This window comes from Mytilus edulis, chromosome 8 (assembly GCF_963676685.1).
Source record: "Mytilus edulis chromosome 8, xbMytEdul2.2, whole genome shotgun sequence".
In the NCBI taxonomy this organism is placed as follows: domain Eukaryota; kingdom Metazoa; phylum Mollusca; class Bivalvia; order Mytilida; family Mytilidae; genus Mytilus; species Mytilus edulis.
The window spans coordinates 31581085-31608367 of record NC_092351.1 but is presented as its reverse complement, the minus strand read 5'-3'; the positions used below and the strand labels follow the sequence as shown (position 1 = coordinate 31608367).

Here is a 27283-nt window from a genome sequence, read left to right as displayed (position 1 = left end):
TTTGATCCATCATTTTCAACATTTGAAAATCTCTGTAACAAATCAGAAATATGACAGTTGTTATCCATTCGTTTGATCTGTTTGTGTTTTTGACTTTGCCATTTGCTTAAGGACTTTCCGTTTACAATTTTCTTTTGAGTTTAGTATTTTCGTTATACTATTTTTTATCTTCATGTTTTGTAGAATTCTGTAGAATTTTGTAGAATTATAGGATACATAGAAAAAATAATTCAGCGAGCTCTTGACTTTTGTCGGCTATTCTCTCGTTAGTCCGATTTTGAAAACTTACGATATTAACATTACTAATGAAAATGTGTTTGTAACGTGAAAATCCATAACCATTCATATACTGATATGTGAACAAATTATTTAAAACACCCTTTGAGTACAAATATTATTTGTAATAATAAGTACATCTGTGTTGCCATATATATCATCTGACATTAAAAGGGGCTTTATTGATACCAATGCACCTGTATAACTTTTATCACGATAAATATCAAAAATAATCACCGGCTTTTATTGGTCTATTTAAATGCTTTGTACAGCAATACATGTATATAGTTTAATAGGAAGTAAATCTAATATTGTCACGTGATGTACTAGTACTTATCAAATCTCTTCCTATTTCGTAAATAAGCGGAAAGTTCAATTCAAAAGTATTTCAAGTTGTGATTTTGTTTAATAAGCTTATTCGCGTTGAAGCACATTCGGATGACGGTCGTGGTGCAAACATAGTCGACAACATGCTCAGGTCAGCACATTTAACAGATTAACATTTTAATCTAAAAACAAGTTACTTCAAATTATGAAAATATAATAATACACAATTAAAAAAAACATATATACAAAATTTTAAAATACAGTTCGACAGATTATCAGGGATTAAGCAGACATTAAACATCAATAATATGAACATAAATTGATATTGAATGGATAGGAACTGATATTGGTACATTGCATACTTTGTAAAACATTTAGATGTTTATTCTGGTTTACAATATGTATATTAAACTAATATTTCAAGGGTGTTTACTGTTATGATTATCTTTGTTTCTAATAAAGAGACACAAACTTTTGAGATTCATCAACTAAACCGGTGCAATGTTCAAGGATGTTTTTGTTTTACAAAAGTACGAGGAGGTGAACATCATTTGTGATAAGTGTTCATCAGTTTTTGAAATATCATATTAGGTTCCATGCTTCTAAACCTTAGATAAATATATATTTGTATATATTCAAATTTAAAATTCGCAGACTACATTTCACATCAAATAATAACAGTGCGTTAAAATATATATACATGTTTTTCGTTTTACTGAGGAAGTACAAATATCAGCAGTATTACACATGGAATGATTTTATTGAAGCTAGGTAAACGTTCAGTGACTTACATTTCATACATTTTAGGACGTATCAAATTTATAATAAATAAAAAAGGTAAAGGCTCTGCAAGGTATATCTCAGAGTTCAACATTTGTGCTCGACACACTGAAGCAAGAGATTTCATTGATGGATTTCTAAGTCTGTCTACAAAAGTCGTACTCCAAAGTTTTATGACCACAAGGCCAAGATGACGGATGGCTAATTGGGACCGTCAAGATAAATGAAATTATGTTTGAAAAGCCATTTGCATTGTATAAAGTGTCATATTTGTGTTTTGCAGCATAGTTCATGTTATTGGGATAGTTCTTTGTCTCGGACCATCTATTGCTGAATTGTGTTTGCCGGACGACAATGTGTACTACCACAGACAGTTAGGGACTTGCGAGAAATGTGACAGTTGTCTGCGTGGAGCAGAAAAGGATACAGTTAGTGTAAGTCACTTAATAATGGTTGTTGGTATGTTATCGTAAATAGTTATTTTTGAAGTAATTATGACTTAACATCTATATATTTCTGATCAAATAGATTAAAATTAGATTACGGAAGAAACCTTTATACAGGTATTGTTAATAGTTTCACAATGCTACACATAATTGTTGTATGTTCAGCTGTACACTTCATTTTCCGTAAATTAGTGTCTTTCAAAAAAGTATGATACCTTATGTTTTTAGTATTCCTTCCCTAAGATATATTTTGAAATAAAAAAAAAAATCTTAACTGAATGAACCCGAACTGTATACAGGCAAATCGTATTATATTAATGTTGACACTGGACGGGAGATAGTGTAACATTTTTAGTTTTTTCACACAAAAACCTTGTTCGTAAACTGAAAGATTAGCAAAGATGAATTATTTCCAAATACTCCAAAAACAATGAAATGCGTACTGGGCTCATGTTACATACGGGAAATTGCCGTTAGCATTGCTACGGGAAAAAATCAGAAAAATTATATAACTTGAGACACTTTGCAATTACAGATATTATATTTCAAAAGGATACACTAATTTGAAAAATTTGAAAAAAAATAAAATTAATAATAAATATATACAGCACCACTTTTGTTTTAATCTAAGAATGATTTGCAGATATATTATATTATATTATTTGTGCCAAATAGTTAATTGATAATTATATCGTGACATTATCGAAGCACTGATATTTACCTCATTTATGAATAACTTTACTGTATTGAAATCTCGCATGTTTGCATGAATATTTTTGTTTTCAAAGGTTAATAAAAAAATCAGATGGGATGAAAATCATGGAGCATTGACTTGTACACCTTGTGTTCCATGTTCGAATGGATACTACAACAATCGAAGAGCATTCCACTGCCAACCATGCAAGAACTGCTCACAAGAGAATCGGTACGAATTGCTGTCATGCACAAAAAGAAGAGACGCTGTTTGTGGAGACTTCATTATGTGAGTTGAAAAAATATTTTAGGTAAACCATGATCATGTACTTTTGTACTTTTGATATAATATCAGATTTTGGGAACAGTAGTTTTGTACTTTTGATATATTATCAGATTTTGGCAACAGTAGTTTAGTCCTGTAATGTCATGTTGTCATTTTAATTTTATATTTAACGTTGCTATTAAAGCGGGAGGTTTGGCATGCCACACAACCAGGTTCAACCAGGTTCAACCCACCATTTTTTTTCTTTAAAAAGAATATCCTGTACCACGTCAGGAATATGGCCATTGTTATATTATAGTTCATTTCTATGTGTGTTACATTTTAACGTTGTGTTTCTGTTGTGTCGTTTGTTTTCTCTTATATTTGAGTGTGAATTCACATTACTATAAGACGTGTCACGGTACTTTTCTATCCCAAATTCATGTATTTGGTTTTGATGTTATATTTGTTATTCTCATCGGATTTTGTCTAATGCTCATGTCGTTTCTGTGTGTGTTACATTTTAATGTTGTGCCTCTTATATTTAATGCGTTTCCCTCAGTTTTAGTTTGTTACCTCGATTTTTTTCATCGATTTACGAGTTTTGAACAGCGGTATACTACTGTTGCCTTTATTTATCGATGTTCATATAACAAAAAAGAAATTTGCATTTACCAAAATTGTCACAGGAGGGCATATAACACAAATACAATATCCTATAAAATATTTGCAAAAATATATCATATCAAACATTTGCAGAACAATATTAAAAACAATTTAGACAATAGACAGCCGGAACAAAAACAGCAACGCATCATGATAAAATTAATATCATTTCACATTGATCCAATGACACTAGGCAAGTGTAATTTGACTTTCAAATGAACAGAAGGCATACTGCATAATGGAGAAATCTCTCCAGATAAGTAAAAAATATTAATAAAAAAAATACATTACTATGAGGTATACTGCAAATACTGAAATTATTTAATACAATACAGCATATAACGCTTAAAATGAATTACAAAAAAGAACAGTACAATGGAATTATAAAGTTACTGGACATACGATTGATATGATACATAAAACTGTTATATTAAGGATTTATTTCAATTTCAATAACATCGCTGTTTTCAATTCCTGTTTATTAGAGCAATACTATTTCAGTATATTTCGGTTGCCTTTATGAATTGAATTAGATATATTTTCCCCCTGTTTAATGATAAAACTTGAATGTGAAAGACTGATATGTAAACACTCCTACACTAGGAAGTTAAAGTTCGTCTGGTCATTGACACTTCAATAGTAGTATACTTCAGGAAGTTTTTAACTTTGAATAGTATTTTTTGCATCATTTTTTTTTATGAATGGTGACAAAGCAGAATGGGATTGGTTGCAAGAATATATTATCACGGTCATATTTCATTTTCCTTGTTGTAGATTTCACAGTAAAATGCAATTTTTGAAAGAATGTGTTTTTCTCTGAAATCATGTAATTCATCATCGCAGATAATTGGTTACTCCAAAGTTAAGAACTTTCTCTACAATATGTTTTTATCTTTTGGGGATGTTTCGAAAAAAACTCGTTTCAGGGTCTTGGTTTGTTCATACGTAGTTATGTGTGTGTGCCTGTGCGTCCAGATTTGTTTCGCTTATTTTTGGGGAGGGGTTCTGGCCATGGTTGTGTCTACTAATATTTCCAATAACCGTACGAAATAATCAGATGTACTATTGACTTAAATGTTACACATAATAACAATATTATATCAATATGACTGTTGGATAAATATTGTTGCAGTCAGTTCAAATTAAAATTAAGAAAAAAAACGAACATGATTTCTAAAAAAAAATCCCCGACAATCCAGATATATTGGTGCAAAGAAAAACACGGCAGTGAAAGATTGATGAATTACAAACGTTGAAAAACAGAATGTTCATCAAGTTTCTTGTTGCTGGAAGCTGTCCTTATATTACCATGTGAGCATTAAAATAAAAATTTACAAATTGTAACCAATATTGAAATCATGTGTTTTAAATATGTTTGACAGAACGGAAGTACCTGTAACATACAGCACAAGAGAATCCATCCCTTCAGGTACAAATTGAATCTTTATATAGAGGTTTTTGTGTATATGTCTTAAAGTTTGAAATAAAATGATATTTAATGATCAAGAAATCTGCCTTGGTATCTTAAAAATGTACATGTATTATAAATATTTAGTCAAAAACATGTCAGGCATAACATTTGTTTTTTTTTTTTTTTTTTTTTGGCACAAGGTATTCGAGAAACAAATAATATGTTGTTATGCTAAGCGTACTAAAGTCAGTCAATAATTGTCTCAAGTTTTTTCTAAGTTAAATTAAATGCAAAAGGTTCTTATGCGTTTTGTAGATCGCACATTATGTGAGAAGCTATCTTATCATCAAATAATTATGATTTCATGAACATTTCTTTATTCTTGAAATGGATATTATTTAAGAAACCCTTAACATTTAAAAGAAATGTTCCAGATTAAAACAAAAAATAAAACAATCAGGTCATTGCAGAATATAAAACAATAATTATTAGAAATATAGAAAATTCCGAAGTGGAGGTGTAATTCATCATGGTGAGTAAGCAATGCCAATTCAAATGCAACGACCATTTATAAGCCAATTCGTTGTATGCAAAATGACAGAGTTACCTTTTACATTCAAATTAATGATGGCATTAAAAAAAATCAATTTGGTTGTGAAACACTGATTAATCGTCTTATTTATTCTTGTAATTTCTTTCAGAGCCTTCGTATTTGGTTGCATGGGTGGTCGGTGCCGTTGGCTCTGTTGTGGTAGTTTTGGCAATCATTGTATGTTTGCTACTCCTACAAAAAAAGTTGAAGCTGTCTGAGAGTAAGTGTTCTAATGAATTATTCATATAAGACTTGTCTTATAAAAGGAGAGGTTTTATATATCAGTGTATCTATATTATATATACAATCATTATTTGACAAACCACAAATGGTATTTTTTCAATCCGTTCAAATTCATATCGATTGAATACATACATAAATTTGATGATATATTCTATTCCGTTTATGTACTAATGTGTCATATTTGATGGTGCTTTAATGTTATAATTGACATATGAACATTTTACAATAAGTATAATTCTAAGTTAGTGTAAATTCCTTAATTATTGCGCGCATGCATTATTGGGGTTTTTGAAGCAACTAAAATGCGAGAGTTATTTTTGATTTGTTTTAAAATCTGCATACATAAATGTCTCAGATGTCTGCATGTGAGTTCTTAGTACTGCGATTATCACCCAATCGCATTAATCGCAATCATTTCAGAATTTACAGAATGTAAAAGCTAAATGCAAAAATGTATTTGACATCAATTTATATCTTTAAGATATTTTAGTAGTAAGGTAGCATGTAAGGGTTTCTCAGATTTTAGAGGGAATGTGGTTCTATTTTTAATTTAGAAATAACAAATATGTTACACAGTTGTATATATTTTCCCTTTTTTTCAGAAAACTTTGCAATGGATAACTATTCAGAATCTGCACAGAAGTAAGTTATAGACAAACATGTTTGAATTTGGTTTTTTTAGTATATCTTGGATATATATAAAAAGGAAAAATAAAAAAATCATAAAACGTCGATTGTATGAGTATGTATTATTTCTTATGATAAATGTTTGAAATGAGATCCAGGGTAATATTAAAAAAAAAATCACACCACCTACTTACAAAAATTGTAACTATTGTTATCTGAAAAAAAAACGCGAAAAAAAAAGGATAACCACATGATTTTTATGCGTACATCACAATTTATGTATGTGAACGAAACAAGTAAATACATACAATTCCCTGGAAGAAATTTTGATATTCGTCTTCTTATAACTATTTTGTGAAAATAATCATTGCTTTAATAAAAATATTCTACCTTATGTTATAGGGTACCTTTGGTTGTTACCCTTTACAATAATCTTGATAATACATATTCTACCTTATGGTATAGGGTACCTTTAGCTGTTATTTATAATAAATATTATACCTTATGATATAAGGTACCTTTGGTTGTTATTGATAATAAATATTCTACCTTATGGTATAGGGTACCTTTGGTTGTTATTGATAATAAATATTATACCTTATGGGATAAGGTACCTTTGGTTGTTATTGATAATACATATTCTACCTTATGGTATAGGGTACCTTTGGTTGTTATTGATAATACATATTCTACCTTATGGTATAGGGTACCTTTGGTTGTTCTTGATAATAAATCAAATTCCAGTGGTCAGAAATGGTTTGAAAGAAATGGTAGCTTCAGTTCAAACCGGGAAAGAATAAATACTCTCTCCACAACTGCTGACAACAGCAGAAACAGTGTTTGTGACTGCGAAAAAACACCGAAAGTGATTGTTGCCAGCGTTGACGATACAAATGAACACCAAAATCGAGAAACCACTGTCCACCTTAATCATGGAGAAGTACTTTTTCATCAACAACACACAGAGACAAAAGTAAAGAAAAACAACCTTATTTGCTGTGCTGCCACATTTGATCCGTCCATTGAGGATGTTAGCAAAAGCTCCTACATTTGCGATAGTGTGGATTCATCATCAGAAACATTATTGAAAGAAAGATCTTCAAATAATAAAAATACAGCTCTGTCAAAAATTGAATCACGTGATGTTAAAATATCTGATTGTAGACCTTTGAATAACTTTTTTCATTTAAAAAATAATAATGTGAACTATCCGTATATTTCCAAATGTGAAAGTAATTATACTACAGTTTAATTAAAGGTGGTCCCTAACACTACAGGGAGATAATTCTGAAAGTTCAGCTAAACGTTTTAATCACGTTCTTTTGTTAAGTAAATCTGATCGGAATTAGGATCAAACTGCTATATATCCAATGATTTTTTTTTCTCGAAAAAGTGATTGTTTCAAGTTTTTTGAAATTTTTATATTTTTTAAAGGGGTCAAAAAAATATTAAGTCAAGGTGTTGGGTACCACCTTAAGAAAGGGTATTATTAACATTAGTTCTTACAAGCTATTATGACCTTGAAGATATCTTATGTACCAGGGTTATAATCTAATTTTCATATATTCATTTTAACATATTCCCAGTCATTTTACATCTTTCATAATAATATTCTTATGTTGAAATATGCATGTATTATTTTTATTATTTCTAAATAAACAAACCTACAAAATCAAACTAGACTTTGATTAACAACATCTTCATACTTTTTTTAATTGATTAGTGTAAACAGTATTTATACTCAATTTCAATTTTAACAAATTGGATTCTCGCTACTCTGTCTTTTGTTTTCAATGTATTTATTTTCATACCGTGTTTTTTGTATTTTCTTTCTAAAATGGCGGTGACTTTGTCTGGTCTTCAACTTATGGTTTGCGACTGACCATTCCTTTTCTTAAACTAATAATTATACGTAACAAATTTATAGAATTGGTGCGTTCGAATCATTGACCTTCTTGATCTACCATCATCAAAAACGCTAAAAACCAGACAATTTGAGAGCTATAGGTGTATAAATACGTGAATGCTTGAGGGAGGGATCTATGAATAAAAAAGGTAAAATAATTATCCAAATACGCCTAAGGTTAGGTTGCCAGAGGGAACATTTTAGTTTCTCAATAATGTGTAAGTGTATCAACGGATAATATAAGATAAAGGAATACAAACAGTATCTTCTCAAGGAACCCGCTTCTAGTCATTTGTCTTGTACTTATACTTTCTAGATTCGATATTGGCAATGGAAACCTTGATATTAAAAATATTACGAATAACAAATAGAACATCAATCCAATTAACAACGAAACGATATGATTCTCAACACCAAAAAGAAGTGCCAATTAAAAATAGTTTCACTCGAACAATTGTACATATTCCTATAAAAATACTAGTCACTTTTCCTATGTTCATATGTTCTTCAGGAATTCGTTGTTAAGGTGGTATGGGTGTCTTCGCCATCTTGGATTGTAAAAAACAGAGAATCTAAGGTCCGTATTTTCTATCAAGTTAGCAAAATTTGATGCGGGAATGCAGATATTTAATGTGAATTTTCATTTATAAGAACCAATTTATAAGAACATAACTTATAAATATTAATATTGTTACAAGTGTTGATTATTTTTGGTTGTTTTTAAATATTTTCAAATTGGCATTTTAAGGGGAGATAACTCTAAAACAGTGCATTTTCTGAAGGACTATACATGGAATTTTTCTATTTTGTCTTTTAGCCGGAAAAAATGTACGGTGACCCTATCTTTTCTTTTGATATTCTCAAAGCATTGTCTGAAAGCTATCTTTTCCTAAAGTATATAGCAGGTTTTTAGCCATGGCGTTGTCAGTATATTTTTCGATCTATGAGTTTGACTGTCCCTCTGGTATGTTTCGCCCCTCTTTTAGACAGTATGGTAATATTATTCATAACTTTTCTTAAATTTGTTGGTTATTCATGCATGCAGAGTTTGACAAATTGAATATTTGTGTCTACTATAGACTGTTTTAACCTCTGTACGTCGCCTAAATATCTTTTGTATAGATAAGGTGGTGTTTTATTTTTGTCTCGTTGACATATACCATCTTTCAATGAACTGATTCTGACAGTTCTTTTCAGAGTGTTCTTTTAAGTCATTTTCGGTTTTCTTCAACAGTATCTGTTTGAAGTAACACATGCAACGGTAAGCGTTGCTGCAATGCATTACTAGTGCAATATGTGGAGCAGGATCTGCTTACCCTTTCGGAGCACCTGATATCACCCCTAGTTTTTGGTGGGGTTCGTGTTGCTTAGTTTTCGATGTTGTGGCATGTGTACTATTGTTTGTCTGTTTGTCTTTTTCATTTTTAGCCTTGCCTTTTCAGTTTATTTTCGATTTATGAGTTTGACTGTCCCTCTTGTATCTTTCGTCCCTTTTCATAATTAAGAAAGAAAGACAAGCAATAACATTGGCAAAAGAAACTAGAAAAATAGACAAATAATAGTCCCTAAGTACAGTTCAGAAAGCTAAAGATTACGCAATTCAAATATTGACAAAAAACAAGGGGAGCTAAATTTCTAAAGAAGGGTAATGAGTTCTAAAACCACGTTTCGTCTGCATCCTAATCAATTCTAAAATAAATAAAAACATAGTATTAATCAATACACTTAAACTTTTGATGAACAACATATCGGAATCCACATATCTACATATCAATTTAACTTCCTTATATTTCATTTTTAAAATAAACATAAAATATTATTGGTTCTCCTCTAGTATAAAAGTCTTATCTGATTGCAACGCTTAACAAGTACTTAATTTCAAGGAGACTTTATCATCGGATTTGTCACGTTTACATTGTGTACTTTAAAGATTTTGTCGAACTGATCATCGAAAATTGTCAAAATAAAACGCTAAAATTTTAAATCAAAATTTATTTTGTCAGATTGCACACCGGAAATGAAATACAATAATAAATAGTATGCGCGTGTATAATGATCTTTAATATAAACAATGATGTGTAAACTATACTATACAAATCCTCAGTATGAATATAAAAATGCCCCCGATACCTGCTTTAATTCATATAATTTAACTATTGATCTGAAATATTGAAGATTGATGGTATTCCATATTTAATATTTCTAAAAATTAATAGTCCTAATGTTGCTATATATCTTATATAAGATATTTCAAGACGTAACAAGTTAAAAACATTTCGAGATATCGAAGTTCTATTTATATGGTTGTCAATTAAAAATAGCGAGAAAAGGAAGCAATGTGATACATGTACATTGAAAAAAAGATGTGTCATGATTGTCATACATAATAATAATCAAGTACATGTGTACTAACAAATACTTTCTGTGTAAGAGTATAAAAATGCATGATTTGTTTAGTTCCTCCTTTTTACTGAATCATAGCCATAATAAACAATCTGACAAAGGATATCTGCATGATTGTGAACTGACTTACAAAGATACATTTAAAGTTATTTTCAATGCCGATAATACCCTTTATGACCTTAGTAGCTTATCAGTTATGATATATACTAATCCTACTTAAAGTATATTATTATAACTTCTGGTTTTACTAGTGAAACATAAAATAGATTAAATATATAAAGATAAAAACCCATATCTATTATAAATACAGAAGGAAACGCATCTACCACAAGAAGAAAACAAAGGAACAATTAACAAAGCAAAATTGACTTCAATAAAAATGCGATGTAATTGTTTTTTACGTTTCTCTATTTGAACGGGACTAAGGCCTTCTTGTTCATCTATATGTAATCTTAATAAATAATATAATACAATCAGATATTTGGGATCATCTCGTCTTGGTAAAGTCGCTAAACTCTATATATTCAATGTCTATGAAAACATGACTACACGGCAATTATAATTGCACCATATACGCATTTCTTCACCAAACTTCTTTTCGGTGAAAAACCAAAACTACATACAAACGCTAGAGAGCTGATAAAACTTAACAGCGAAAATCGGACATGACGCTAGAGCTTTTCATGAAAGAAATACAGTCCTTAATTTAAATCGGTTTACTAATCTTTATAACAAACAAACTGAATGAAACAGTATGCGTATGTTCATGCTGGGAGGCTGATACCTTCGGGGATAAACAATCCTCTAGCAGTGTTATCGATCCAGCGTAACACTCACGGTAACAAAAATTTACTGAATCAGATTTGCATCTCAACGAAAAAGGTCTCTTCAGTGATGTTTTGTATGAAGCCAAATTATAAAAAAAAAAACTAAATACATACGATGAAGACCTGTTAAAACCAAAATGGACCAATAAATGCTTTCAAACGATTTCTTACACAAAAAAAGGATTACAGTATTTCAATATAAGTTGAATGATCATAAATCTAGACTCTGATAAAAAAAATATCGAAGTAAAATAGAATGAAAGTTTTTAATCAAAAGTAAGAATTTGTAGTTTAAAACCGGTATCCTTACCATTGTTAATGTTATTATTATTATTATTTTAACAAGTAATTTTCAAAGCGCATTTTATATCAATAATATTACTCTAAGCGCTTTACATGTTAATAGGTATACACAAATTCGTACATACACGAAACTACAAAGTACAAAAAATGCTTTTAAAAGAACACAACATCAAATCAGCTATAAAAAGTTATTCCGATTAAAACGTTTATGATATAATATTGATAACCGACAAAGGTATAAGTAAACTCATCATAGATACCAGGACTAAATTTAAGAGCATAGAAATCAAACTCATTATAGATGCCAGTATTAAAATTGTGAACGCTAGACGCGCATGAAACCTTCAATAGACTTAACTGTGACGCTTGAAAAAAACAAAAAGGTTAGAATTTAGTATGAATTTGAAGAGCACTTAATTATGAAAAAGGGACGAAAGATACCAGAGGGAAAGTCAAACTCATAGATCGAAAATAAACTGACAACGCCATGGCTAACAATGAAAAAGACAAACAGACAAATAATAGTACACATGACACAACATAAAAAACTAAAGATTAAGCAACACGAACATCACCAAAATGTGGTTGTTCTCAGGTGCTCCTGAAGGGTTAGCAGATCCTGCTCCACATGTGGCACACGTCGGGTTGCTCATGTTATTACAAACCTGGTAAAATACATCTTACAATATCTTTTCCTGGGATAGGAAACACTTTTATTCATCAACAAAAAAAAAAATTTGTAAACAGTTAATTTATAATTATGACCATGTCAGTGATAATTCATGTCCAAACAGAGATGCTGACTACTGGGTTTGTGATACCCATGGAGAGGAAACCTAAATAAAAAATGTTGTTTTGCTCAAAATGAGCCATTTATTATATACACCATATAACATTGGCACATAACACATTATAATGATATGTAACCGTACTTCAAGAACTAACACCATACTTCCAACAGCTAAAGCTTAGTCTTGTTTGAATGTATAATGTGCACTAAGTGGGTATATTCTTAAACGACACATGCATTTCTTAATCAGCAATGGCGATTCACAGGAGACTAATACAGTAACATTACAATTGTGAAATCCAACTTTGATTTTAGTCGACCTTAAAATTTATAGACACCGCTGATGCCTAGACTCATATTTCTGTACATGAAGTCAAACTTATTAGTATCATCAATTATCATATGTGTCCCATTTTGTTTGTTTTTTTTTATGATAAGCATCTGTCTAATGGATCAATAAGATTTCAAAAGAGATGAACTACTGTTTGTTTGAATATAATACGTTATAAACTATCATTGTACTGACATGATTTACAAACTTTGCTAAAATTTTACGCTTATTAATTTAGAAATTAATAAGAAACTAAGGTTTCAAATCCCTCAGGCAAAGTTTGGCTATTCATTTTAGGTATTTTTACATATAGCTCTTCAACGGTCATCTATACATCTATACATCTTCGGATTTCAAATGTTTGGCTTTGAGTGTTCCTGATGAAAGTAAATCCAGAAAAGCGCTTCGGACGCAGGAAATTATAAAATGTGTTGTTTTCAATTTTTTGTATATGTAAAATAAACAAAAATCGATGAATTTGATTGATAAATTCATTTTGTGCGAAACATATGTTCATAAAGTGTAAATGACAGGCGAAATAAACAGGAGGTACATCCAAACTCGTAAGTCGAAATAAACGGACACCGCCATGGCTTATAAAGAAGAAAAACAGCAGATAAATAATAGTAAACAAAATCAACACAGAAAAACTTAAGACTGAGCAACCCCAACTCCATATATAGTCGGAATGATCTCATGATCAGGTGTTCCAGAAGGTAGATAGAACCTGCTACACCTGCGGCATCTACATGTGTAGCCATATCTTGATATTGTTATACTTCCAATGCAAGAAAGTCAAGATATCGCAATGTTGGGTGACTTTTAGAATTAATGACAAAATGCTGATATAGTTTAAATGAAAACACATCGTTGAACAAAAGCGAAACGACAACTGGTAAACATTCCAGTTTTTCCATTTCTGTTTATTCATTTGTTTCGTATAGTATTTTACAAGATAAATTTACGAGATATGGACATCGGTAAACTGATGTTATGACATATTTATAATGTCTGGATAGTTAAACTTGCACTTTTGTTGGACTTTGATCTAGGGTTATAATGTAACATTCATTTATGAATTCCCCGACTAGTGATTTTGTAATAACAAACTTTTATTAGTGATTTAATGGAAATAGCCGGAGTTGAGACTATACAAAAAAACACGTATAGTTAAGATTAACCAAAGTAATTTTAGAATTATACGCCTGTGTTTGCCCCACATAACATTAATTATGATCAAATAATTAAAGGAGATCCGTGACATTAATCAATGAAACAACCAGCATATATTTTAGAGACTTTTGAAAAATCGGTGTGCACCATTTTGTTTGGTTTACAATGGTATATTTAAATGATCATTAATGTAATTGCACACAGGTGAAGTGGGGATTACCCTTCTATTTTGCATAAAAAATGAGTTTTTTATATCTTGTTGTTAAAGAGGTACGACTGTTATATAATTGTTTACTCTTCGTGACAGTGTTTGTTTTTAACCCATTTAGTAGGTCAAACAAGATAAGATAAATGTTTCGTAGTAACAGGGATTACTACGAATCAGAAAGCACTGCACAAGGGGGTTTCTTATAGGTGTTTTTCGGGCTATTTTTATCTTCAAAATATAACCTAAATAAGATACAGGTATCGATTGGTGGTTTTTAAATTTCAACGTAAGTCTCTCTTAACTATTTACTAAATTAGGAAGTATAAACATACATGACGTTGTGTATTGGCTTTAATTTTATACAACACGTGACTGCTTTCATGTGTTATTATCAATGCGGAAATTCTGCTTAATATATCAAATCTTTTCTCACACATTTTCTCAAACTTACATTTACTCATTCACAAGAAGGTTGTGTGATCCATCAGTTTGCAAAATGATCAGGTGAGTGGGTGAAAAATACTTGGGTTTGATATCAGCTTTTATATAAAAATTGTCATTGGAATTTTTTTCCAAATAATCAGCTGATATCATGAATATCTATTCAAAGACTTTAACTAATTTATGTTAAAATGATATTGTTCTTCTAAATTGAATACTTATGCGTCTGATACTTTATTCATAAGTCTAAAAATATTTTTTAACAAATATTTCTTAAGACATATATATATATATATATATATCTGATGTGCGCCATGAAAAAGCGTCTTTTGTATGCTTGTATTTTTAACTATTTAGTGATAGTTTAACTTAATCTGGTCTTGCGAATACTATAGTGATGATCAATCCAGGACGATTGTCTATTCTATTATATTTTAGTTTGCTATTATTTTTTGTGCTTCAAAAACAATTTATTTGGCTTCGAAATGTTTTGGTCAGTAACTTGCTTATTTTAAGTAGTTCGAGGAATTACTGAGTACTTCGACATTATATGTCCTGCTTTACAACAATTACCCGTCATACAATTGCATTGTCACTAAAGATTATTAGTCTTACAATGTACATTGTATTGTTATTTATGCATTTCACTGTTCACTAACTTGATATTTTTTTACACAGTAACCGTCAAATATGCATTATCATGGTATGTGTTGGTTTGGCGATTGCTGAAATATGTTTACCAGACGATAATACGTATTACAACCCTCAGCTAGGAATGTGTGCAAAGTGTGACAGCTGTCTACGTGGACTAGGAAAGGATACTGTAAAAGTAAGATTCTTTTTGTATGGTCGTGCCATTTTGAGTCACGTCTTTATAAAAGAAGGGCGAAAGATATTAGAGGGACATTTAAACTCATAGATCTAAAGTGTGGTTGAAAACATTTTGATTTGATTTAAGAAAACAGTAAATTCGTATACAATAACAAAAAGTTCATCCGATTTTTAGTATATAGGGATGATAACAAATATTTGAGGTACGTAAATAAGACAGCATGCCAACCACAAAAAAAAAGACATTCAATCATCATCACACAGACTTCAATAATAGACTGTTTATTATGTTGTTTGTCAAATTTTCAATTTCCCGAGTTGTTTATATATTTGTCGGATATAACTAAGATTCTACAATCAACTTATGTATGTGCCTGTCCCAAGTCAGGAGCCTGTAATTCAGTGGTTGTCGGTTGTTTATGTGTTACATAAAAAAAGCTGTGGTATGATTGCCAATGATCAACTGTCCACAAGAGACCAAAATGACACACACATTAACAACTATAGGTCACCGCATATTTGTTTTTCGTTCATATTTTTTTTTATATATATATATATAAATAAGGCCGTTAGTTTTCTCGTTTGATTTGTTTTACTTTGTCATTTCGGGGCCTTTAATAGCTGAATATGCTTTATGGGATTTGCTCATTGTTGAAGGCCGTACGGTGACCTATAGTTGTTAACTTCTGTGTCATTTTTGTCTCTTGTTGACAGTTGTCTCATTGGCAATCATACCACATCTTCTTTTTTATATTCAATAACAAATATAATCAATTTCAAGATATGTTGACAATAGAATACTGCTTACTGGTGTCTCCGTCGTAAAACACACATGTATAAGGTATGTACGGGTAGGGTGACACTAGATTTTATATGTAACTGGAAATGACCTTTTAATCGACCAGGGGACTTCCCAAAGTAACATAAACACATTAAGCATTTAACCCTCATATAAAACTAGTATATGATAGATAACAAAAATCTCAATCCAAACCATACCTAAAAGTGATCGCATTTAGTGAAAGTAACGAAGACGGATTTGACTTAACTGTTTTCATTAATGTATTTCATGTAAGCGTTTGAATCATTTTATATAATCTAAAAGCAGCTGAATGTTAGTTCCCGAAATAGGTAGTAAGAAATAAAAAAATCTACAACTATTAATTTCCAAGAATATGACGATACACACTACTGATGGGTGCTGACTGGGACTATTTAAATGCGTGAATGCAATGTTTACTCCTGTTGGTTTTTTTTTTACATATTTGTGAATATTTGAGCGTTTTATTTAAGTTATTCTATACTTTATTAAAGAAAGTATTCAGAATTGAAACTTGATAATTCGATGTCTGATTGGTAATTGAACCACCTTGTAGAAGATGATGTGATTTCTTGTTAACTGCCTTTCCAATTAATATGTCCTCCTTTGATTTCTTGGATAGATATTTCTTGGGATATGTTAAAGTGCAATAAAAACTAGAGATACTGCATTAGCATCTATAACACTTGATTTTAAGGAAGTATTACTGCATTAGTTTCATATTATTGTTTGATGTTTGGGGCATGTCAAGCAGATTGTTTGATTGCATACATATCATTTTGAGGGATATACTATACTGACAGGATTTCATTACATTTACAATGAACATGCCTTTCATTCAAATTTGACGAAAGATTCAACCTTTTCTTCTTTAACAATAAACTGCAGAAACGGTTATTTTTTTTAATCAGTTTTGTTAAAAGTGTCTTTAACGCATTTTCGAAAGCTATTGTAGTTATTGTATAGCTTAATTTACAATATAATGTTGTACCTGATGTAAAAGTGTGCCGAGCCATTTGTGTCTACTGATCAATATGTTCCAGTAAAAAGCACTGGGTACGAGATAAAATCAAATCCTCTAATACAACATTTCCACCGACACACTATAAAATTTCTTGTTATTACTTCGACCTTTCATTTTTTTCTAATTAAAATCGACGTAAAAGTAAAAGGTAAATTCACAAAAATACTAAATTCCGAGAAAAATTCAAAATGGAAAGTTCCTTATCAAATGGCAAAATCAAAAGATAAAACACATCAAACGAATAGATAACAGCTGTCATATTCTTGACTTGGTACAGGCATTTTCTTATGTAGAAAATGGTGGATTTAACCTCGTTTTACAGCTGGCTAAACATCTCACTTGTATGACAGTCGCATCAAAATCCATTATATTGACAACGATGAGTGAACAAAACAAAAAGACATATCAGTTAAAAAAAAAATCAAAAATAGGGATACAGCATTCAACATTGTGATATAATCTTAATCACAAAAAATAAAAAACAAATATGTTATACATGTTTTATGACCAGCAGTAAATCATAACAAACAAATTTGTGAGGTATTCAATAGATTCGCAAACAAATATAATATCAAATGTTTCTTTTGTGTTACTTATAAATGACTTTGACCTTTGTTTATGAAAATTAAAGTTTATAAAAGCGATATCCTTTCTCAGAACGCATTGAATGAATAAATTGAGAAATTATGTAACATTATCGTAGCTCTGTTAATTGTTTCCTGGTACTTTTTTTGAAAATCTAGAGAAGGTTGCACTTAAATTTGAGAAAGCATTGTGTTTATGCAAATGCATAGAAAAACTTTCTTTTCGTTTGGGTCAGCGTGTTTGCTTGTTTACAATGAGATCATTACCCGACTGAATGGTGTACATTTTAAACAAATAATTCACTAGTGCTTATTCATAAATGTCATGATACATTTTGCCATACAAGTAGTTATCTTTTATGTTATTTGTTAATGACTATGATTATACGTTGATTTGTTTCTTTTTTGTTTGTATCCCTTGAGGATCACATGAGATAACCCCGTTTTATTGGTGGGGTTCGTGTTACTCAGTCTTTAGTTTTTATGTTGTAAAACGCCTTTGTTTTCGACATGTTAAGAATCTCTTTGGAATATTTTACCGCTCTTAAATTTATGAAAATTGAACACTTGTACACCACTGCAGCCTAAACGTTTTCTTATGTCCTTGGAAACTTTTCATTTTGTATTTCTACATTCCGTCTTTAAATCAAGACATTTTACATGCACCGATGGTTTGTACTTTTGTTTAGCTTCAAATGGTTAAAGACGTTTAACAATCCCCTTTTAATGTTTCATTAACACCGGGTTTGTGTCATTATAGGATTTTAGCAAGACAAACACAATGCATGTTGATAGAAAGCAGGACTGAGAACCTCAAATATTCAGTAGATTTAGATGTTGCTGGTAGTGTTAACCGATCATTTTGACAAACTATTCTGATTGTCCCTTTGGCTTTAGAAGATATCAGAAGGTGTTCAATGTGGTTCCTTATCCCTTATTTAAAGTTTCGAGAAGTGGAATTGAGAAAACGTTTTCTTAATCAAATTCATATAGTTTTTTCACCATTTTCGATTTAGGGCCTGTTCCATCTCTTTAAAAGTTTAGATTAGGTCATTTTGACTGAACAATATGAATAAAAAAAATCTTTTGATTACTGTGAATCTATATTGAATGGAAAAGTCGAGATACATACGCACTTCGTTTAAGCTACTTATCGTCGAATGAATGACAAAATAAAAAAAATAATTGCAGACCTTTCACGGTGCCCATTTAATAAAATGTTGATTTGGCCATAGTGAGAAATAAATCCTTCATAGAATGAAAAGTATTTTTCAATGTTACTATAGTTTGTATATCTTTCTCAATTAAACATTGCAAGTCTTCGGAGATAAGTTTATAAATTAATCATTTAGCTTTTTTTGTTTACTTCAGGTTAACGAAAAAATAAAATGGGACCAAGTACACGGAGCACTTACGTGTACACCATGTATTCTTTGTACTAATGGATTCTATAATGACCGGCGGGATTTTGACTGCAAACCATGTAATAACTGTTCCCAACAGAATCGTTACGAAATAGAACAATGCACATCAATATCGGACGTAAAATGTGGTTCTATCATCAAGTAAGTCCAAAAAAAAAGTAGTAGTATGATACATATATGAAATGAAATTGAAATATGAGCAAAATATTGTTGCAATAAAGGAATAAAATAAAAAAAATTTAATGTTATTAATTTCAAAAAAGTTATTTGTCTAAATATCCAATTTGATTTAGAATGCATACAAAAACTCACCAAGGATGCGAAGCTTTTAGCTAAGTATGCCGGTCACGCGTCTTTCCAATACTCATTAGCTGTGCTTTTAGCAAGATATTTGTAAGCAAAAACATCATTTCCAGATTTGATTATGACCACCAATTACGGAAAAAATTTACCACTTATAATGCTGTTCTAGAGAGAAACTGGATTTTTTATGTATATTTAACTTATTTCACTGATAAGTTTTGTAATAATTGTAATGTAGGTAACACTAGCCACTTTCGACATGTTTAATGACGTCATCACGATATCTCAAGAGACTTTTGTCAGCAATTTCAAAATTGTAACTAACATAACTTTGAAATATTGAAGATTTTTACTTTTCTTGAATTGCAGATGTCAAAAAATGTCTCTTATTAATTTTGCTTCTTACATTAGCATTGTAAATCATGTCCAAAAAAGTACTTTGGTAATAATATAAACATGGCCGATCTATAAATGTGTATCTTATTATTTTCAGGACGGAACATCCAGTAACAGGCAGTCTACAAGCAAATCCCACGTCTCTTAAAATAAAAGGTAGTGTAGAAAAAAATTGTAGGTAGTTGTGAAATCAACGTTAACGTCTATTGAAATATCATGAAAAATAATAAATTGTTAATAAATTGTTAATAACTAATTTAACCTTATAAGTGCGAAAAACAATTTTTTGCTCAATAAATAGAGAAAAGTTTTATTTTAAGCAATAAACAATTATTTTGCATGCATTTATTTCAGATTTATAAATTTTTAATTCATAGACCAATTTTTTTCTTCAGAATTCCATATTTTGATAACCCTAGTTGTAACTACGGTTGGTTCATGTTTGGTAATAGCATCAGTTTTGTTATGTTTTATTTACCAACGAAGAAGGTACAAATCAAAAGACAGTAAGTGTATGACATTCATATAGTATATAGACATAAGATATGATAAACAAGTAACACGAATAATCAAATAACAATTAATATAATATTATTTAAAGAAAAAGAAAATAATAAAGTATGTATATTAAATGGCAATTGCAATCATGCTGTTTTCATGTATACTGTTGTTCAATGTAAGTTAAAACTTCTGTTAAGTCTGGTCATCGCTAAAGGTAACACTAAAACAAATCTGTGATATAAAACAAACCATTAAGAGTCTAATGCATTGGTACACTTTTTTTTAACAATCATCATCATCATCATCATTATGAAAAGAATTATTATAATGATTATATTATGATTTAAATTATGATTATTATTTTTGCAGGAAGCTGTACCATGAACAATAACATAGAGTGTAATGATTCCATGCAAAGGTAAGTGTAATGAACAGAAAGACACCTCTTATTTTGTATGTGCCTAATAGATGATGTGGGTAATACTTATCAAAGGTACCAGACTTATAATTTGATACGCCAGACGCGCGTCTACATACGACTCATCAGTGACACTCAGATCAAATTAGTTAGAAATTCAAACAAGTATAAAGCTAAAGAGCATTGAGGAACCAATATTTCAAAAAAATGTGACAAATACGGCTCAGGTCATCTATGCCTGGGATAAGCAAATCCTTTGTATTTCGAATAATTCATACTTTTGCCAACAGTAAATAATACGTCAATGACACAACAATCAAAGACACGCACTTTCCAAAAGACACATAGATGTCGGTTAACTGGCATTAAAACACACGTGCAAATATCACATGTCAAGCTCTAAATAACCTAAGTGGGGCTAGTAACATCAACTACGGTCGAGTTTGGAGCACATGATACCATTCCCAGTTTTAGTTCGTGTTTCGCAAGCATGTGTATTCCATGTAATGTAGATTTTCGTATTGTCTATTTTCAAATGGAATAGTGTTGACTGTTTTGTTTTGTTATGAGGTTATTTGATATATCATTTAATTGCAAAAAATTACTAACATTACTTCTATATGAAATGTGATCCATCTTCTATATTACAAGTACATGTATATGTGTGTCAGACGTATTTAGTGGGTGTCCCAGGTACCATCCCTTATTTACTTTATCTAAAAGATAAATTGGTAGTCATCAATTATTTTAGTACTTGACTTGACTAAGACAAAGGTCCCACACCTTTTGTATATATCGGATTTAAGATTCGGTTTTCAATGATGCTGTTTGTTTTGTGTGTTTTTTTTTTTGTATTTCATAATCTTAATTTTGTAATATATTCATATTCTATTAGTCTGGTTACGTTCTAACTGAAGTGAGTTGATACATATAGGAGGTTAATAGATCAGGAATGCGAACATATAGATAAATAATTAAAAAAAAAAAAAAAGAACCTTTAACGTTTAATTCTTTGCAGTTAAGTAATCATAGTGCTATAACTTTTAAAATTGGAGAAATAACTAAGCCGATAGTTTAACACAATTCCAAATATAAATAGTTTTTAAACATTTAAATGATAGAAAATAAAGACTACAAAAAAGGTAGTTGCTGAGTAATACTTTAAATTTTGACCACCTCGAGTACTGTTTTTCGAGAGAAAAAAATAAACCAGGTTCAACCCCTCCATTGTTTTCTTAAAGTGTCTTGAACCAAGTCAGGAATATGGCAGTTTTTATCAATTATTCCGTTTGTATGTATGTTGGCGTTTGTTTTTGAAGCAGATCAGTGTTTTTGATGTTCTGTTATTTTCCTCTAATAGTTAACGTGTTACGCTCAGTTTTGGTTTGTGACCCGGATTTATTTAAGTTAAATCGATTTATGATCTTTGAACAGCAGCATACTACTATTGCCTTTATTCGATAATCTTCTTATGAACCAAATTTGTTTTTGACAGGGTACCACTGGTTGTTGTTGATAACAGATCAAGTACATCACCATCAAACAAGGACGAGGATCGCACATATGACGTACCTAAAAAACAGAGCACAATTATAAATATTCCTACCTCCAGTAACACAATTTCACAACAGTTGTCACCAGGGAGTGAAACAACACCAAAAGTCGTTGCATCAAATAATGACCAAAATCGGGAAATTCAATGTAACTCAGAAGTATCATCAAATAATCAATGTTCATCAATAAAGGAAATAAATTCAAACAAATTTTCAAACAATTGTGCTAAAATACACAGTCCATTATTATGCTGTGCGGCCATATTGGATTCGTCAATAGATGATGTAAGTAAAAGTTCATTGAGCACTGGAGGTTCACCGTTGGTGTTAGACACTTTCTTGAGTGAAAGAAATGACAAATCAGTATACCCAGAAACCTGTATGCTTAAAAGATCTAATTGTAGCATTTTATCAAACGGGTCTATGTTTAACCACGATAAAGAGTGTAGTCCATCTTACTTCTGCAAATGCTACGATTGTTCGAATCACTAAATTCGTGTTGATAATGTTGTTTAAATTTAATAATTGTATTATTATTAGTATAATTAAGTATTGAATAGAAGTAGTAATAGTAGGAGTATAAGTGGTAATATAATGACTTATATTTTTTGGTGTATAACATATGTTCATATTTCGAATTAAAATATTTTTTGGTGTATAACATATTTTCATATTTCGAATTAAAATATTTTTTGGTGAATAACATATGTTCATATTTCGAATTAAAATATATGTATTCAAGACACTGCATAGTGATAAAAGACGTGATGTTTACACGTTTGCATCACTTTTTAATATTTTGTTATTGAATAAGGGGATGTATTTTAAATAAAAGATGTCTTATGCTATTTTCTCTTTATCTTATTTCATTTTTTTAACGATTTATCGTTTAATGATGTGCGATCTGCTGCTCAGCCATTTATCAAATATTTAAAATAACGATTTAGGAACTAACAAGAGTTACACACAAAGACTTCACTGTTCCCGGGATGTTTCATTCCCGGGAGTATCACCAGTCTAGCACATCTGTGCTGACGTTAAATAGCATTGGTATGGTCAGATATCTAAATTAACTGTTTACATAAATTTAAATTATTCGAAATACATAAGATTTTCTACCCAGATTACCTTAGCTTATTTTAGAAAAACCTTTGAAAATTTTAAGTCATTGATGCTTTTAATTAAAAAATTTGTGTTTTGAACGTCACTGGCGAGTCTTGAGTGGTACACGGTGGTTGTGCACAAAATGCTCAGAGACAGAATGTATTTCTAATATACAATTTATGCACATTTCGAAAATGTGTGTAAAGAAAAAAATCAGTAATAAACTCCCCAAAAGATACCAGGAATAAAATGTGTACCCCGGATGCTCGCTTCATCTACTAAAGATTCATCAGCTCGTATAAAAAGGTGAGAAAAAAAAAACCAAATTTAAGACCACTGAGGTCCTAAAATTCCGAAAGGTTTTGCTTAATACAGCTAATTTCATCTTTTTTTCGGATACAAAATCATTAGTATATCGGAAAATATATTTTTTTGTAAGACATAAATAAAGGCAACGATAGTATACCGCTGTTCGAAATTCATAAATCGATTGAGAAAATAACAAATCCGGATTACAAACTAAAACTGAGGGAAACACATCAAATATAAGAGGAGAACTACGACACAACAGAAACACAACATTAAAATGTAACACACACAGAAACGAACAATAATATAACAATGGTCAATATCCTGACTTGGTATAGGACATTTTAAGAAAAAATGGTTTAGTTGAACCTGGTTTTGTGGCTAGCCAAACCTCCCGCTTTTACGGCAATGTTAAATATATAACATTAAAATGCCAACATTACATGACAGGACTACAATACAAATAAATTGGAGAACATAGGGAACAGATAAACACACGAATATAAGCTAACAAAAGGTACCAGGTTTAGATTTAATACGCCAGACGCGCGTTTAGTCAACACAAGACTAACCAGCGACGCTCCGATCAAAAAATTATCAAACCAAAACCAGTACAAAGTTGAAGAGCATTGAGAACCAAAAGTTCCAAAAAGTTGTGCCTAATACGGCTTAGGTTTTTTGTCTGGGATAAGAACATCCTTTTTATTAAGAATAATTCATATTTTTGCAAATTGTAAATTTATAAAAATGACTATATAATAGATATACATGATAACACCGAAGTGGTGACTAACTACAGAATAAAAACGGATACAACCCAAACCAGCACATAATAATTCACAGCCGAGTTAGCCAAAGAGATCAACACACAAAGTGACGTCACATTTGAATTTCTTATAATTTCCCCAAAATAGGATAGATTTAGGATAGAATTCAAGATTAGGTTTGTAAAAATGATATAACAATTATTTTATAACAATGAAAATTACAATACTAATTAATATAAAATTGTGGTAGTAATTAGATAATAAAATGTATTATCTAGCTATTTCGGTGTATTCTAAATCAAACTTTAAACCAAATATGTCGTATAAATTTAGTTGACCCAAATTAAAATCTAATAAATGAACTGGGTGGTTTATTATCTTTACCATAACACATGAATACAACAGAAAAAAAAAAGATTTACAACTACAAACGATAAGACACATAACATTATCAAAACATATGAAGTTATTATATATATATTATCTTTTTTAAAAACATAAAAAATTACATTTGAAAGATTTAAGAAAAATAAAGCCGAGAGGAGGACGAACTCAACGAAAGAAAATTTATGTACAACTCAGGGTTATTTCCGATTTACCTTATAAATCAAATTGAAATGAAAAAGGGATTCCACAGAGTCCACAGAAGCAATCAAAATAGTAACACCAAGCAAAAACGACGAAAAAAATAACAACAAAGGCTCGAACTGTTTCCTCTAATTAGGTTATCCCTCAAATTTATTCAATATCAGATTCACATCTCGTTTTGGGCCTAAACCACCTGATAACATAGTCGAGTTCGTAAAACACTGTCATAATTTCAATATTTTGACTCGCGAACTCAACTTTAACCATCTTTAACAGTCACAATTCAAACAGACCGTTGACTTTAACAGTGCTTATTTGTTTTCAAGGGAGGTTTGTACGAACTCCCCGAATCCACCTGGCTACGGGTATGGTTTACATCATATATTGTTTTCCTCTAACAAAAACCCTTGACGATGTATGAAATCTCTCTGTTAACATATATATATATCCCAGTCGAATTGTTCTGGAAAAGCTTGCTCACACATTATCAACAATTTACTTGGCCATATATTTATATGAGCGTGCAGTTACTTTTTCGTGAATTGTTGTAATGAAAAAAAATGTAAAATAAAGATATGAAAAAAGTCTTTCAAAGAATAGGTTCATAAGTAATTACAAATGTATTGACATTTGATCAAACCATTTAATCAAAATCAAGAAGCTTACTTCATAATCAATGTACACTTTTTAAATAATTAAACAAGCATGTATAATTAACGATCATTAACTTCTAAATTTTTGTTTTGAAATAATTTTCGAAACTGAAAATGAATGGGTAACGGTATAACAAAAATAGAAAAGAATGAGCGAACAATAAAAAATAGACAACTACATAGTACAAAAGTAATCTTCGACGGACACATCCAGTTACACGCCACGATCAAATTTGGAGAACGGGAGATAACTCTATGTTAATGTTTAATCTACCATTTGCTACATAAGTTAATGCCTGTACCAAGTCAGGAATATGACACTAATTATCCATTTTATTGATTTGTTTGAGCTTTTGAATTTGCCATTTGATTAGGTACTTCCCGTTTGAATTTTCCTTGGAATTCGGTATTTTTATGATTTTACCTTTTAATACCTAATGACATGCTGTACGTAAATGAAAAGAAAGTATTTTGCAAAACACCAAAACATCTACAGGTCAAAAGTATTTCAAAAACAAGATAAGAACCCAAAATTAAACTGTTTTGAACTTGCAATTTCAATAATTGTCTAACTCGATAGCAACACAATTGGTAACGAGAACAGGAAACCGTTAATGCGTCATATATTGAAGTTATTTTGCTTTATTTTGTAATGGTTACAATTCGACATGCTGACATTACAAACATATATTTGACATAGTATAAATAGTGAAGGATTCCTAAACCAAACACTAAGAGGCAGTTGTGGTAGCATAGATTTTTTTTATGGAGATACGTTTTATTGTCAAAACAGGGACGTATGCGTAAGTTGAAATCATACCTTCGTAAATTTTACGGAAGCCATCACGAGTTAGTTGACCGTTATGGAATAACCGTTTCACAGATGATATTGGATATGTTCCGTATGTCGTAACTACTATCTATTCCCTTTTCACCACGAATGTGACCTACCTTATTAGACTATTTATCGGGATTGTAATAACATGAGCAACACCACGGGTGCCACATGTGGAGCAGGATCTGCTTACCCTTCCGGAGCACCAGAGATCAACCCCAGTTTTTCTTGTGGGGTTCGTGTTGCTTAGTCTTTAGTTTTCTATATTGTGTCTTTTGTACTATTATTTGTCTGTTTGTCTTTTTTATTGTTAAGCCATGGCGTTGTCAGTTTATTTTCGATCTATGAGTTTGATTGTCCCTCTTGTATCTTTCGGCCCTCTTTTTGGAGACTTATTTCCCTTATTTTCCCTGAATCTGTTAAAATGTGTATTGTACAATTTACTATTATATTTCGATTTTCTTT

The 27283-nt window shown here is 30.6% G+C and overlaps 2 protein-coding genes across 5 annotated transcripts; both read left to right on the top strand.

Annotated features, from left to right (window-relative positions):
* Positions 1–641: 641 nt before the first annotated feature.
* On the top strand, positions 642–8003 carry LOC139485344 (uncharacterized). Of its 4 annotated transcripts, none has more exons than XM_071269762.1 (7): positions 642–754; positions 1667–1817; positions 2618–2811; positions 4836–4882; positions 5566–5676; positions 6302–6341; positions 7032–8003. In XM_071269762.1, the coding sequence occupies exons 1-7, from the start codon at positions 747–749 to the stop codon at positions 7576–7578; spliced, it is 1098 nt and encodes a 365-aa protein (XP_071125863.1). In that variant the 5' UTR covers positions 642–746; the 3' UTR covers positions 7579–8003. The 4 variants fall into 4 exon arrangements, with proteins under 4 accessions (XP_071125863.1, XP_071125864.1, XP_071125861.1 ...); XM_071269763.1 differs by having other exon boundaries at positions 646–754; positions 7071–8003; XM_071269760.1 differs by lacking the exon at positions 642–754 and adding an exon at positions 1123–1374.
* A 6580-nt stretch (positions 8004–14583) lies between these two features.
* LOC139485343 (uncharacterized) lies at positions 14584–23414 on the top strand. The gene is made up of 7 exons (XM_071269759.1): positions 14584–14771; positions 15387–15537; positions 19339–19532; positions 20188–20246; positions 20486–20596; positions 20961–21009; positions 22505–23414. The coding sequence occupies exons 1-7, from the start codon at positions 14662–14664 to the stop codon at positions 23052–23054; spliced, it is 1224 nt and encodes a 407-aa protein (XP_071125860.1). The 5' UTR covers positions 14584–14661; the 3' UTR covers positions 23055–23414.
* Positions 23415–27283: the final 3869 nt, after the last annotated feature.